Source organism: Canis lupus, chromosome 33 (assembly GCF_003254725.2).
Source record: "Canis lupus dingo isolate Sandy chromosome 33, ASM325472v2, whole genome shotgun sequence".
Lineage (NCBI taxonomy): Eukaryota > Metazoa > Chordata > Mammalia > Carnivora > Canidae > Canis > Canis lupus.
The window spans coordinates 6,627,896-6,644,742 of record NC_064275.1 but is presented as its reverse complement, the minus strand read 5'-3'; the positions used below and the strand labels follow the sequence as shown (position 1 = coordinate 6,644,742).

Here is a 16,847-nt window from a genome sequence, read left to right as displayed (position 1 = left end):
TGCGGGGGGGGGGGTAGGACACAGGAAGAGGGTGGTAAAGTGTACACACTTTTAGTTATAGAGATAAATAAGGTCTATGGATATAATGTATAACATGGTGACTACAGTTGATAATTCTGTATTGTATGAGTGAAATTCACTAAGAGAGTAGAACTTCAGCTTTTTCTCACACACAAAAGCTGAGTATGTGAGGTGATAGGTATGTTAACATGGTAGGAATATATACCAAATCATCATGTTGTATGATACATCTATCTTACAATTTGTTATACCTCAAGAGAAGCTGAGAAAAGGTAGATAATATTTGCTAAAAGAAATGCTATGACTATATGAACAAACTCGTTGTACATAATAAAACTATTTTAGGAGATAAAAAAGAAAATATTTAGAAACTCCTGCTATGAGATATGAACTAAAAAGAAAGCAAGCACAATGATAAAGAGAATTTTTATTTAGGTTGATAATTTCTCCAATGCAGAGAATATTTCTTGAGAACGACACTGTGTTTGGACCAGGCTGGGGTAATAGTTTATGTTCTTTCCTGGAAAGGCAGTGTGATATTGGACTTTGTACCTTTCTGACCTTTCTGAACTTCAGTTTTCATGGCTGTAAAAGAGAGATTATAATCCCCAAACCAAAAGTTTACTATGAGGATTAGAACCAATAGTAAGTAAGATGACTTACTTCAGTGCTTGGTGGTACCTCACTGGCACTAAATAAAGAATGGTGGCTATTATGCAGTCTCCTGTATTTTAAATCTTTGGGCTGGGTGAGGAAAATCACAAATTGGAACTCAAATTATTTACTATCCCTTTTAGGTGAAAATTTAGCTACTGATCCACCACCTGTGATATGTATTTTGAGTCATTTTTTCTATCAGTGTGGACAAATTTTAGCTAATTTAGTAATGGTCACCTACCTGATGTTCTCTGTAAAAAAAATGGATGGCCCTGTAGGTCAGGAGTATAAGCTATGTCCACAGATTGGGATATAATCAATAATGAACAACTGGCTGAGTTAATATTCAGTCATAGTACCATTTTTGCAAAACATTTAACATGTAAATAGTAAAGCCTTGCTATGCATAGTCCTGGCATTACCTGGAAGGTTCACATAATGCAAAATTTGAGGCCCTCCCCATCTACTGAAATGGAAGCTGGAATTTAAACAAGATTTCTAGGTGATTCATGTGTACCTTAAACTGTGAGAAGCACTTGTAAAGAACAGGACATTTGCAGGGAAGATATAATCACCAGGGGTATATGTAACTCAGGTGGGAACTTTCTGATGTACTCAATTAAAGCTGAGTAAGGCAAAATGATGGGGAGTCTAGACTGACATATATAAATGTCCATAAGCACACACACTCACTGATCAGTGGTTCTCAATTGGGGGTGATTTCACACCCAGAAGACACTGGGCGTGTCTAGAGACGTTTTTTGGTTGTCACAAGTGTGGAGAGGAGGGCAGCTACTGGCATCTAGTGGGTTGACACCAAAGATACTGCTAAACATTTTACAATGCACAGCCCCCACAACAAAGAATCAGTTGGCTCAAACTGCTAATAGTGCTGAGGTTAGAGAAATCCTAGCATAGATTATGCAAACATCCCAGCATAAATAGGTGTTTAATTGGAACTATTCATGAAAATAGGAGCAGTAATTTGACTACACAGTTCCAAGGGGATGAATTTTTTATCTGAACATTCTGCATCTCAAGATCTATGAAGCTTTTTTCTTTTCTTTTCTTTTTTCTTTTCTTTTCTTTTTTTTCCTTTCCTTTCCTTTCCTTTCTTTTCTTTTCTTTCTTTTTTAAGATTTATTTACTTGAGAGAATGGGCAAAAGAGAGAGAGAGAGAGAGAGACCACAAGCAGGGTGAGGGGCAGAGAGAGAAGCCGATTCCCCACTGAGCTGGGGACCTGACTCAGGACTCCAAGATCCTGACCTGAGCCAAAGGCAGCTGCTTAACCAACTGAGCCTCCCAGATGCCCCTCTATGCAGCTTTCAAGATTACGTGTACTCCAGTTAAATGCTCAAAATCATTTATCTACTTTCGCTAGCAAACCCAGAATCAATGACAATCTGTATTAGCATATAAAATCAGTCAGCATCACTGCCTAAAACCTTATTAAGCAAAGAAAAGTAATGGAGACAGAAAATTAAGGTACTATTTTCATTTAAAACCCAATCCAACTAAAGAAGAAAGCAAGCTTAGGACCCTTAATTCATATCCTCCTTACCCAAAAGACAACAATAGTCTATACCTTCATTTTCCATATCCACAATCCCTTGTCTGCAATTTCAAAAATCTAAGAACTATGCAATTTTATTTTCTAAACTGTGGCCAAACTTCTTATCTGAATACATCATCTGGCAGCAAAGTCTGAATAGATGTGAGGCTATTTATTACTTAATTATCCCACTCAGTGTAACTATTCATATGGTTCACTGCAGAAGTATTCAGAGGTATGCTTAGGAGGTGGTGCCACAGGCCTTGCTGGAGCTGTTATATATGATAGATGCTCCTTACTGCCTTTCTAAAATTTGAAAAACTACAATTTTAAAAACATTTGGCATTCAAAAGTTTTGGATACATGCTTGTGGACCTCGAATGTCTAAAATAGTCAATAGCAAATATTTGCTAAAACTATTCATATACATTTGAAAGAAGAAAAGACATATATACACACACATACATGTACAAATCCCTACATCAGTAATTAGCAGTGTGACAATTAGTTTCTTTAGGGCACTTTGTACAAGCCAGGCTTGCAGCTTCAAATCCTGTAAGGACCTGCTAATTTGCATAGAAATGCTTTTTTTAAGTCCATAAAGGAACCTCAAATTCAAACCTTCAAATGCTTTGGGATATAAGGCAAGAAATAGTGAATGATTTACGGTAAGCCCTTTGACTCTACCAGAAATGCTAATTCCAATTCAGTAGAATAATCAGCCTGTCCCCTCTAATTCTAATTCTCTCTCTCTCTCTCTCTCACACACACACACACACACACACACACAGAGTGTAATAGCATTATAGGCACCAAACTGGCTCTGAGAAGGTTCTCTCAGGGCCTCTCTCTATCCTCAGTTCTCACTGGTTGTGGGTTCTAAACTCCTGAGCTGATGGCTGGGAGTATAACTCTTTCTGCATATAAACTCCGATTTCCCTCCCTGACAGGCCTTACCTGACTAGCCTGTTGACTGTCTTATGGTATGCTCGCTCATGGGACTGGCCAGGGAAATAGCAGGTTGTTAGGAAACTAGTAGTACATTGCTAAGAGCAAATGTACTCAAATTGTCAGTTTTATGTGCCTACCCTGTAAAATGGGGCTTGGAAACAGAGGAGATGCCAGCTGATTTCCAGAAACCATCAAAAAGATACACGACCTTGCAACCATGATGAAAAAGATGCATCATGCTTGCTGCCAAAAACAATGAACAAAGTGGAAACAATTTAAACTTTTTCAAAATCTTTTTTTGCCAGTTAGAGCTCTGCCAAGATTCACTAATCACCAGTTTTAATGCTTTTCTCATTACATTGCAAAACAATCTTCCTTCTTTTATATCCTAAGAAAATACATGTCCTTCTCCTGAAAATGAAATAGCACATGGTATTATTTAATAAGTTGAAAAAAAATCCTGAAAAGTTTTTGTGAAACAGTTCTCTAGTTAAAGTCTAAGAACTGTGATGTAAAGAGGGGAAACTATTTCACTGCAGTTATGCTCAGCAAATTGTTAAATAAGATTCTAATGCTAAGGTGGGACGAAGAAGTACTTTGCCAAAGTTTCTGTAACTATTTCACCACCAAAGCAGTTTGCCTGTGGACATATCTACCAGTGGGTTGTGAAGTCTCATGACCATTCAAGGAAGGAGATGCCATCTTTCTCTTGTCAGGTGTCTCAAATAGGGAGTTGGAAAGAGCCAGAAGCCATGGGCAAGCCTCTTGCCAAGACTGTGGATGAGATCATCATCAACCCCACCCCAGCATCCAGCTCAGCTTCTTTAGAATTTTACAGGCTGCAGCCCTTGGGCCAGCCTCCTGTCAGGTTCTTAGAATAGGAAAAAATAAAAGTGGATCCTCCCCACAAAAAAATGTGGGAATTCTTACATTATACAATTATTTTAAACATGTTCGTCTGATGTGGTGTAATTAAAGAAAAGAGCAGATTAGGATTTCAAGAAAGACTTTTCCAAGAAGACTCTTCCAAATTAGTTTCCTTTTAAAATGTCCTTACAAATCCTTAAACAACTTTCAAAAACAAAGTTTTATGGCAAGGATTAAAGACATGTATTGGATAATTAATTCATTCCTAATAGAAAAGATATAATATTATCAACTCTTTATGCTTGATCAGAAAACAAATATAACTTTTCAACCATGACAAGTCCTTTAGTTCAATTCTTCAGGGATTCCATTCTATTTTAGCTTCTGTATAACAATACTGCAAAGCTGTAATTACATCCTCTATAATCAGCCCATTCCCAATGTAATTAAGAGTGCCACAAATTTAAAGCTATGACCTCATTGCTGAGAAGAAACGTGTGTGGAAAAGATAATTTATACTGAATGTAAAATGACATCCCTTATGCCAACAAATTTAAAACGCAAAAGAAAAAAGTAACATTATAATAGAATCATCACTTACAAGGGAACTATTATGTTCCTGATAGTAGAGTTTTTCTTCCTCATTTCTAGCATCTGACTCTAATCAATAAACTCCTTTTCCTTTTTCAAACTCTGTGCTCTTCCAGTATGTTGTGAAAACTCTAAACCCCTTCATATATCTCTCAATTCATCGCATTCAACTGCTAGTCACTATGGGGATATGTTTATGTGTTTATGTGAAGTGATGGAGTCCTGGCACAATGTTATGCTAGTGTAAACCAGATTTTAATTGGCAGAAAGGTCCATCAGTGAAGTGTATAACTTCTAAGCAGCAATGCGAATAAAATTTTAACTTGAGAATCAATAAATTGAGCACCAAACTTAATGTGTCACATATTATAATGGTACAAGCAAAACATTTTATAAATGTAACTATAACCACATTAATAAGAAAAGACAACAGCAATAACTCTTATCAAATGCTTACTATAAAAAAAATTTAAAAAAAATGCTTACTATATGCCAGCATTAAGAGAATCTCAGATGAATTATCTCATTTAATTTTCAGAAATGGCCAGAGATAATATAATTATTGCCTCCATTTTTCATTATTGGGAAACTGAAGCTCAAGGATGCTAAAACTATCCAGGTTAATCAGCTGGTAGAGTAAGGCCAGTATTGAAGCCAGGTCAGGTCACCTTGAAACTCTGTTTTTACAGCTTTCATTCAGGGTAGACTGTCTACTGGTTCTGTTACACAAGCAATTTAAACCAATTATTTTTGTCTTTATTCTTCCACTAAGGGATGGGAGAGAGGGAGTAGTGAGTGCAAAAAAAGCAAGATAACTGTTTATCAAGATTTTCCTTTCCAGTCAAATTCAGGAATTCCTTTCCATATTCTGTATAGCTGATAAATATTTTTAAATTACACAAATATTTAATCACAGCTGATAAGTTGCTAAAGCACCAATCACAAAATAGAATGCATTATTGTATTTTTCAGATTAAAAAGGCTGATTGACCAAGAAACCAAGTCCCAGGAGAAGAAGGAACAAGAAAAGGAAAAGAGGGTCACCGCCCTGAAAGAGGAGCTGACCAAACTAAAGTCTTTTGCTTTGATGGTGGTGGACGAACAACAAAGGCTGACAGCACAGCTTGCCCTTCAAAGACAGAAAATCCAAGACCTAACCACAAGTGCGAAGGAAACACATGCTAAACTAGCCCTTGCTGAAACCAGAGTTCAGGAAGAAGAGCAGAAGGCAACCAGACTAGAGAAAGAACTGCAAACACAAACCACAAAGTTTCACCAGAACCAAGAAACAATTATGGCAAAGCTCACCAATGAGGACAGCCAAAATCGCCAGCTTCGACAAAAGCTGGCAGCACTCAGCCGGCAAATTGATGAGTTAGAAGAGACAAACAGGTCTTTACGAAAAGCAGAAGAGGAGCTGCAAGATATAAAAGAAAAAATCAACAAGGGAGACTATGGAAACTGTGGAATCATGGCTGAGGTGGAGGAGCTCAGGAAACGGGTACTAGAAATGGAAGGGAAGGATGAGGAACTCATAAAAATGGAGGAACAGTGCAGAGATCTCAATAAGAGGCTCGAAAAGGAAACATCACAGAGTAAAGACTTCAAACTTGAGGTTGAAAAACTCAATAAAAGGATTATGGCTCTGGACAAATTAGAAGATGCCTTCAACAAGAGCAAACAAGAATGTTACTCTCTGAAATGCAATTTAGAAAAAGAAAGGATGACCACAAAGCAGTTGTCTCAAGAACTGGAAAGTTTAAAAGTCAGGATCAAAGAGCTAGAAGCCATTGAAAGTCGGCTGGAAAAGACAGAATTCACCCTAAAAGAGGACTTAACTAAACTGAAAACATTAACTGTGATGCTGGTAGATGAAAGGAAAACAATGAGTGAAAAATTAAAGCAAACTGAAGATAAGTTACAAGCTGCTTCTTCTCAGCTTCAAATGGAGCAAAATAAAGTGACAACAGTTACAGAGAAGTTAATTGAAGAAACAAAAAGGGCACTGAAGTCCAAGACTGATGTGGAAGAAAAAATGTACAGTGTCACCAAGGAGAGAGATGATCTAAAGAACAAACTGAAAGCAGAAGAAGAGAAAGGAAATGATCTCTTGTCCAAAGTTAATATGTTGAAAAACAGGCTTCAATCATTGGAAGCAATTGAGAAAGATTTCCTAAAAAACAAATTAAATCAAGATTCTAGTAAGTCCACAATAGCATTACACCATGAAAACAATAAGATTAAAGAGCTCTCCCAAGAAGTGGAAAGACTGAGACTGAAGTTAAAGGATATGAAAGCCATTGAGGATGACCTTATGAAAACAGAAGATGAGTATGAGACTCTAGAACGAAAGTATGCTAATGAGCGAGATAAAGCTCAATTTTTATCTGAAGAGCTGGAACATGTTAAAATGGAACTTGATAAGTACAAGTTAGCAGAAAAGACAGAGTCCAGCCATGAACAATGGCTTTTCAAAAGGCTTCAAGAAGAAGAAGCTAAATCAGGGCACCTCTCAAGAGAAGTGGACGCACTGAAAGAGAAAATTCATGAATATATGGCAACTGAGGACCTGATATGTCATCTCCAGGGAGATCATTCAGTTCTGCAAAAGAAACTCAATCAACAAGAAAACAGGAACAGAGATTTAGGAAGAGAGATAGAAAACCTCACTAAAGAGTTAGAGAGGTACCGGCATTTTAGTAAGAGCCTCCGGCCTAGTCTCAATGGAAGAATCATCTCTGACCCTCAAGTATTTTCTAAAGAAGTTCAGACAGAAGTAGTAGACAATGAGCCACCCGATTACAAGAGTCTCATTCCTCTGGAACGAGCAGTCATCAATGGTCAGTTGTATGAGGAGACTGAGGACCAGGATGAAGACCCTAATGACGAGGAATCGGTGCTGTCCTTCAAATGCAATTCATCTACTCCCTGTCCTGTTAACAGGAAACTATGGATTCCCTGGATGAAATCTAAGGAGAGCCATCCTCAGAATGGAAAAATACAAACTAAGCCCAATGGAAACTTCATGCAGCCTGGAGATCTAGTTCTAAGCCACACACCTGGGCAGCCACTTCATATAAAAGTTACTCCAGACCATGTCCAAAACACAGCCACTCTTGAAATCACAAGTCCGACCACAGAGAGTCCTCACTCTTACACAAGTACTGCAGTGATACCAAACTGTGGTACCCCAAAGCAAAGGATAACCATCCTCCAAAATGCCTCCATAACACCGGTGAAATCCAAAACCTCTGCTGAAGGCCTCATGAATTTAGAGCAAAGCATGTCCCCAATTACCATGGCAACCTTTGCCAGAGCACAGACCCCAGAGTCTTGTGGTTCTATAACTCCAGAAAGGACAATGTCACCTATTCAGGTTTTGGCTATGACTGGTTCAGCAGGCTCTCCTGAGCAGGGACGTTCCCCAGAGCCAATAGAAATCAGTGCCAAGCATGCGATTTTCAGAGTCTCCCCTGACCGACAGTCATCATGGCAGTTTCAACGTTCAAACAGCAATAGTTCAAGTGTGATAACTACTGAGGATAATAAAATCCACATTCACTTAGGAAGTCCTTACATGCAAGCTGTAGCCAGCCCCGTGAGACCTGCCAGCCCTTCAACACCACCACAGGATAACCGAACTCAAGGCTTAACTAATGGGGCACTAAACAAAACCACCAATAAAGTCACCAGCAGTATTACTATCACACCAACAGCCACACCTCTTCCTCGACAATCACAAATTACAGTAAGTAACATATATAACTGACGACTCTCACCCTCATCCAGTCTATTGTGATATTATTGCAAGGAACTCAATCCTTTTTAATTATCCCTCCACATCCCCCAAAAGACTGACTGAACTTGTACTTTGGGAAGGTTTGTGCATGAACTATCCAAGAGTATCTGAAACTAACTAAGTGTTGCCTGCAACAGTCATATCAAGTGTGCACTTACTGTATATCTTTTCATTTACATACCTGTATGGAAAATATTTAGTCTGCACTTGTATAAATACATCTTTATGTATTTCATTTTCCATAACTCACATTAATTTCACTGCAACTTGTCTTGATGAAATACTTTAACATTTTAAGCAGTAAATAATTTGTTATTTTTATCATTGCTTGCTGAATTTTTTTTTTTTTTTGGTCATTCTGTGTTACATTTTTGCATGTATAATATAATTTTATTTCCTGTTCAGAAGGTCTATTAATTCTTCCTTGAAAGCAAGGAGGACCTACGTCCCACTTCCCATTTACAGTCAACTTCTGATCACATGTTATTAGAGGAAGAGGAAGTGGTTCAAATAAAATTTATGTCTCTTTGATTTTAAAATGAACTATAAGATCTCTCAGGAGCAAAGTTAACTTCCTGCTTGAGATGTATCTCAGTATCCCTGGTGCCCAGCAAAGTGCTTAGCACATGTTGAAAACTTAATAAATGTTTACTGACACCAAGTGAATAAAAAATATTAAATAATTTGCTTTTATAAGCACATACAAGCTGATGGTGAAAGTAAAAAGCTTTGAAATGTGATAGTAAGCGAGAAAAAGCATATTTTAAAACACAAGTTACCCTGACAATCAAGAGTTGACTGTATTTCTACTGTAGTGAAAACCCCTATAGAACAAATATATTTGCATCCAAACCTGAAATCAGCCACTATGATATATGCTCTTGAATACTGCTTCAAAGCAAAAAAATGTCATTCTTGTTTTTCTTTCTTATCTGAATCCCAAAACAGTTTGAATTATTTAAGGTAGGTGTTTCCTACCTTGCTTGTAAATTGGCTATATTCAGAAGCTTGCAAGGTAATTGCATTTTTTCTCCAACCTCTAAACAAGCAAATAAAAGCTAAAAATAGTTACAAACACAAGTTACAGAAAAGGCATATTTAAAAAAAATCATACATTATCTTGGTTGAGGAAAGTTTCTTCTGTGATTATTGTTATGCCATTTACAAGGTAAGTGAGAAAAACTTAACCAAGGCATCCTAAGAATTCTGATACCTACCTTATTAGGACTCTTTGAGAATGATCTATCTTTCCACAGCAGAGAACAACACTTTTCAGAGGAATGTATTTTAAATACTCTGGTCCCCAAGTCACATTAAAAAGATAAATTCAGACAAAGTAGCTCATTACTAGTTTCCCTTTTCCAACCCCATAACTGTTAATTTAGTTTGGTCAGTTTTCCTGCCAATTACTGATTTTAAACACAATTCATTTAGACACCCAGGCAAACTGAAGATCTTTTTAGAAGTAAAAGAAATCTTCCACGATTATCCTCCTTTTCCCTGCAAAATCAATTTCATGATAGCAAAGCGAGGATTTGTTGACAGAAACACTTCCATGGTGATGAACTGCAACACCAATGCAATGGGCTTGCATCATCATTAAATAAATTGGGATGAAAGCTGAGGCTGGTGATGAATGAGAAAGCTTCTGTTTAAACACATTTATCTTGGGAATTGGCAGTGACCCAACTGTATTACAAAATACATGATGGTCTAAATGTTTTTCAAAACTATTTTTTAAATTTTATTTATTTATTTGAGAGAAAGAGTATGAGCAAGGTGGAGCAGGGGCTGGTAAGCAGCAGAGGGGGAGGGAGAAGCATACTGCCCACTGGGCAGGGACCCTGACACAGGGCTTGATCCCAGGACCCTGAGATCAGGACGTGAGCTGAAGGCAGATGCTTAACCAGCTGAGCCACCCAGGCACCCCAACACTATTTTTAAGTCACCTTGGGCTAGAACTTTAGAAGAAACTACATAATTTAACATATTTTAAAGTAGACATTGATAATGCTGCTGCTTAAGATGCTTTTCTAAATAATAATCAAGAGAGGGTACACATAACGTTTTAGAGTGTGACAGAAACTAGAAAGAATCAAAGAACAAGGTCTCTGCAGTGCTTCCCAACCTTTTTCACACAATAGCACAAAGAGAAAATATTCTGCCCCAACTGCTGAGGAGATATCTATTCCTGGCACATCTGTAAACTAAGAGTTTGAAAAACTCTGGGCTCAATAGCTCATCCATTTAGTAAGGATTCAATTTCTCACGTGAGCCAGAACAATTCTCTACAATAAAGTTAACACCACAGGACCTGTGCTCCATGATTATAATGCACAAAATCTCATTTCATCATCTGCTCTAGATCTTAGCTATAAATAGGCATCCCAAGTGATTAACATTACTAGAAGTTTACTGGACTTTCAAGGAACTAAACCTTTTTTAGAGGTTCCTCTACTGGGAAGGTTACTTCAGTATGGTAATTCATATCAGCATCAGAATTTAGGAACACTGTCATATTAATAACATATATAGATTATTAAAAGTGTTACTAATTAAAATTTATGGTTGAGATGCCTGGGTGGCTCAGTAGTTGAGCGTCTGTCTTCGGCTCAGGGTGTGATCCCAGGGTCCGGGATCGAGTCCCATATCGGGCTCCCTGCGAGGAGCCCGTTTCTCCTTCGGCCTGTGTCTCTGCCTCTCTCTGAATAAATAAAATCCTTAAGAAAAATAAAATAAAATTTATGGTAAAGACAGCATCAATTCTGAAAAAAAGCATCTTCCCATTCACAAATTCTATATTTTTGGTCCTTAGTTTCAAAATTAAATTTTTACATTCATGTGTGTGTTTGAAAGTTTACAGAACCTTCTTTTTCATTTGTATATAATCACAGAAGATCCTTGAAAGCTAGGAAAGAGGAAGTAACACTGGAAAATCTTCGTATGAGATACATGAGGGTGGAGGTTTGTATCTTTGGAAGAGGGAAGCCCATTAGAGACTCACAGAAGATAGTTTTTATACACATCTGATAAAATATCTTCCTTTCATTTCATCTGAAGTGCCAGCTTCAGAAACAATTTTCATTTTACTCAGTTCCCCTATCTCTTTAATTTTTTAAACTGCAGCATCCTATCATAGATTTAAATGATTTTCCGTATTCTTTTAAGAACAGTGGCAAAACTTTCCTGGAGGATGCCTCTGTTCCTTGGGAGCAAAAATTAAATCATCACCCTTACTAGGAGATTGTACATTACTATAGCTGGATTTTTACATATAAAGGAAAGTCTCTCTCTATATATTTTTTCTATCTATATATTCAAGATGATGACAGGATTACATAAATCTACTCAGAAGGTCTCCACAACTACACTGCACAATGCCAAGACATTAGGTTTGGGGTCTTCATGACACTCAAAGGATAAAATTAGGTAGCACTATAAGATGGTCATAAAAGGGATATTTAATTTAAAAATTCTTAGACTTGAAGCCTAAGCATTTGATGATCATTACTGACTGAAGTAGAACTCCAGACAAAAACATGTTTTCGGTGGCTTCTTTGATTCTGAATCTTTACAGAGTGAGTCTTCTTTGAAACTTAGTAGACAAAGGCAGGGAAAGATCTTTAACAGCATTCCAGTTTCTCTATACCTTGGTTTCTGTTATTGTTTTTCCCCTCTAAAAATCATTTTGCTTTGCAATCCTAAGAGAATACACAATCAGGCAAAAATTCATTCCCAAAACATTAAGATCTGTGTTTCTCAAAGAAAAATCCAACACACGTGTATATTGGATACATGTATGTATCCTAGAAAAGTCATCTAATTTTTGTGAAATAAAGAGAACTGGACTTGATGATCTCTGAGGGTAGGGCCCAGGAAGCTGCGCATTCAACAAATTCCTCTGCTGTTTAGCAGGCATCCTAAAGTAGGAATTCCACTGTTTTAGAAATTCCTATATTGATAAACAATAGCAAGTGTGTTTGGACGGGAGTCCTGCTCTATCAGAATTACACCTGTCCAAGGAAGTGTGACTATTCTGCCCTCTGGTGGCTGGCATGACAAATAGAAAGCTCATTCATCAGGTTTTTTTTTATTCAGAAGAAATACTTAAAACTACCACTTTATAAGGTGGGAAGGTTCCTAGTTTTACAACTGCAGCAAAGCATGTGTGCCTGAATCTTTAGCTGAGCAGTAGCAGGCTGTCTGACACCTACAAGCTGTTTCTCCCTCAGATCCCAGGCCCTCAATAACCCTACAGCATTTCTTGGGAATGGTCCAGAACACACATTAAAGAGAGCAGTTTGGATGAACCAAAACAAAGGACTCCATTCACCTTAGGCCACAATGAAGCAAATGCCAAGAAAGAGCAAGGAAGATAAGTGGTTCAACAAAGTCCCCAACCTTAAACCCCTTTAAATTCATTTTCGTTTAAACTCCAAATGCTTTCCTTTCCAACTGATGGACCTTCCACTGTGCAGTGAAATGTATCAGAGTGGGCATCCCCGAAAGCAACACTGCAGGGTAAGGAATCCCTAGGGGAGCCCAGCCAGTTAACTGGCCAACACTTCTAAGTACTTTATCACTTGATAGTGAATTTTAACACTGTTCATATAGGAGCACATATAAATCTGTCAACATTCCTTCAGGACACCAGTTTTTACACTTAAAATGGTGACATAAAAATGTACCCTGGGCTACAGTCAGCTATCCTAGGGATAATCTTTACTTGTGGCTTCATTTTAAAGTTTACTTGTTTTTTGAAAATAAAATTACTGATCAAGAGAAATAAAATTTCTCCAATTAATTAAGGCAGGCTTTGAAAGCTTTTTTAGTTTTCTTATTTTAGTAAGTTCCTTTTTCCCCCATAGCCAAATGGTCCTGTATGATATTTTTGTAACATTACCTAGGATTTTTTTTTCCCCTTGAGTTCTGTTTTGCTTTTGAAAGCCTAGTCATCTTTGCATAAGTAGGGATGTATACAAGTCCTACAGACCTACAAAGGCTGTCTCACTCTGCATTCCTTAGGCCTGTAAAGGTGGAATGGGTTCACTAACATGCCACTCATATTTCTCAAGGACATACATGGTATCTTCTCTTCAAAGCACCACATGGACACAACTGGTTAATCCACCGATCATGACATATTGAACTGCCTACCTTCTATCCAACACGGGGCAGGTATGGAGACAAAAGATTCACTGTCCTTAAAGAGTTTGAGGAAGGAAAGGAGGCAAGAAACAGAAGAGTATTAGACAACAAACAAGTAGCGAACTAAATCCATATATTAAACTAGAGATTAAGCAAGACTACAGTAGATTAACAAGGCTTCACAGAGCAATTGAAATTTGAAATTGACCAATGAAAGATTTAGGTAAGTGGAGTAATGGGGTGGAAGGGAACACATGAGGCCAGGAAACAGAAGATCAGGTTTCAGTTCATGCCTTTCCTAGTCAGCTGTGTATCCTAGAAAAGTCATCTAATTTTTGTGAAATAAATAGAACTGGACTTGGTGATCTCTAAGATGATATCTAGTTCTAACTTCCAGTGATTTCTGAATTCTCTCCAAGTCTTAATACCTTTTTTTTTTTTTTAGATTTTTAAAAAAATTTATTTATGAGACAAACAGGGAGAGAGAGAGAGAGAGAGAGAGAGAGAGAGAGGGAGAAGCAGGCTCCATGCAGGGAGCCCGATGTGGGAATTGATCCCAGGTCTCCAGGATCATACCCCAGGCTGAAGGTGGCGCTAAACTGCTGAGCTACCCATGCTGCCCTTAACACCCTTCTTGAATTGCTTAAAATTCCTTTGGGAAATAATGTTGGGCGTAAATAAACAAACTGATTATCTGCATCAGTTTCCTTTCAGAAATTAAATTTATTCTTCTTCATTTTCCTACTTGTAGGTGTCTTAACTACTAGATGGTCTCCAAAGATGTGTTTTTCTCTTTAAGATTCTATGAATTAGCCTTTTAATCCTCAATATAACAGCTCTCTTCTTATGAAAGCAAAGTTTCTCAACCCCAGGACTATTAACAGCTTGGATCGATGATTCCTTGTTATGGAAAGCTGTCCTATGCACTCTAGAATGTCTAAGAGCATTCTTGGCTTCTACCCACTAGATGCCAAGTAGCATCCCCCAACTGTGACAAACAAAAATGGCTCCTGGCACAGCCAAATGTTCTCTGGGGGGTAAAATCAGCTCCATTTAAGAACCACTGCATTAGAGAGATGGACTAACTATAAGCCAGTTCCTCTTTTACATTACTTGTTGTGGGAAAAAATTGACAGCTCATTTGAAAAGTCTTATGTCTGGTTTTTAGAGATGAAAATCTTGAATCTGACTAAATATAAGCCTCAAAGCAACTTAAAAAAAATCTGCACTGAAGACTTCAGTTACATAAGGATTGTTTCCAATAACTTGACAGATTGGATCAAAACACGTGTGTATTTGAACATTTATGTTTGTGTTAATACCCTGTACTTTTGTTTCTTTCAATACAGTATTCTAGAGTTTTCAGATGAGCTTTCCATTTCTCACATGTTTTCAGGAGAAGTAAAGAAGTCTAGAAAACCAACCACATTTGCCTTAGTGGGTGAAAAATGGGTTTCAGGAAGATTCCTAAGGACTTAAGAGATAACCCTTTACTGTGTAGCTTTCCAAAGAGTCTTCTCTGAGAAATTTCAATTCCCTCTGTAGTAGCTTATAACCTACCAGAGACACAAATATCTTCTATTAGAATACAAGCTTTCTTCATTCTTCAACAAATCACCTACAAGAATGAACTAAAAAAATTTTTTTAAAGATTTTATTTATTTATTCATGAGAGAGAGAGAGAGAGAGAGGCAGAGACTAGGCACAGGGAGAAGCAGGGTGCACGCAGGGAGCCGACGTGGGACTCCAGGATCATGCCCTGGGCCGAAGGCAAGGTGCTCAACTGCTGAACCACCCAGGTGTCCCTGAACAAAAAAATATTTATAAAGCACCTAATATTACTCATTGCTGTGCAAGGCAGTTATGCAAGTAAGATTTAGAATCTAGGGCAGGAGTTGAGGGCAACCTTAGAAGGTAGTTAAGAGCACAACACAGAGAAAGAATTCTGTAGATAGTGAGTACTATAGGAATTTAGAGGAGGAGGTTTCCCTGGGGGTGAGTTTTGGGGGTTAGGTTTCAGAAATAAATGAGATTTGAGTAGGAGCTTGGAGATGAAGAAGACTAGGATAAAGAGAGGACAAAAGGTGTTCCAGGGAGGTGCCCACAAAAGCAGAGGTATGAGGACAAGAGGGAGAGGAAGAAAGCAATGTTCAAGAAACAATGAGCAGCACAGTGTGTCTGTAGCTGACATGATTGGGGCAGGGGTGAGGCTTGAAGGGCCCTGTCCTATTAGACTGTGAAGGGCCTTGAGTGCAATGCTAGGGAGCATTCCATGTCTTCAGAAAAGGCTTCTGGGTAGTGAGATAATGGAAACAATGCTTTCTACACTGTTATTTCACAATAATCCTATAAAGTGGATATTATCACAATTTTAGAAGAAAAAAAATTTAATTCCGAGATGTAAGGAAAATTGCTTCAGGTTGTCCTATTAGTATGTGACAAGAATGAGACATTATAACACAAATCTAATTCTACCGTCCCATTCTCTTTCCAGAGCAACATACTGAGAGGCTACTGCAGTACAAGCAGGAAGCACAATAAAATGCATTTGATCCTCTCCATTACTTAAGGGCACAGACAGGTTGCTTAACGTTACATTCCTGCACTCTGTCCAGTATGTCTGCCACTTTAGCCAGAACACTTGGAATGCCCCTAACTATACACAGGATTATCCCCCACCTCCTCCCCACTGTTCTATATGGATAATTTCCTCTTCTCTTATCAAATGACCCACACTGAAAAGTCTGGCTCAAGCCCTACCTTTTTTGAAACCTTCCGTTATCACCATAGTCCAGCGGGATCTAGCTCTCCTCCCATCTCCCTAAGGTTATGGTTAGGGAAAGAACAAAGAATGAATGTGAGTGGCCATGCCTCACATAAAAGGGCAGGCATGGGGAAGATGGATGTGGGGATGGTGCTGTGGATAGGACAGGGGAGAAAGCAAGACCAAAGAGAAGCACAATTCCTCTTCCTCAGGAAAATGCCAAGCATGCCCAATGAGCTTGGACTATGATGTACCTGATTGGCTCAGAGGTGGCTGGAGAGAAAAGCATCAGAAGTAAGTAAAAATGCTCCACAGAAGGAGCATCACAACCATGCACATCAAAGCTTATAAGTAGGTAGCTGTAGTGACCTGACACCTCCAGAAAAGCCAATCAAAAGATCAAGGTCTAGCCACCATGAAGACAAGCACCACCAACTTAGCCCAGACATAGTGGGACTTCTGCCTTTGCAGAAGACTAGAAAATCTTCCTGGATGG

The 16,847-nt window shown here is 38.2% G+C and overlaps 2 protein-coding genes across 14 annotated transcripts in view; one reads left to right on the top strand and one right to left on the bottom strand.

The window, feature by feature from the left end:
* COL8A1 (collagen type VIII alpha 1 chain) overlaps positions 1–16,847 on the bottom strand; it is a 531,560-nt gene that overhangs the window by 338,234 nt on the left and 176,479 nt on the right. The window lies entirely within an intron of this gene.
* Positions 1–16,847, top strand: part of FILIP1L (filamin A interacting protein 1 like) — a 294,355-nt gene that overhangs the window by 264,866 nt on the left and 12,642 nt on the right. For all 9 annotated transcript variants that reach the window (XM_025416645.3, XM_049105302.1, XM_025416654.2 and 6 more), the window contains one exon: positions 5,613–8,388. In XM_025416645.3, coding sequence (XP_025272430.1) covers positions 5,613–8,388 — 2,776 coding nt within the window. The remainder of the gene's footprint in view (positions 1–5,612; positions 8,389–16,847) is intronic.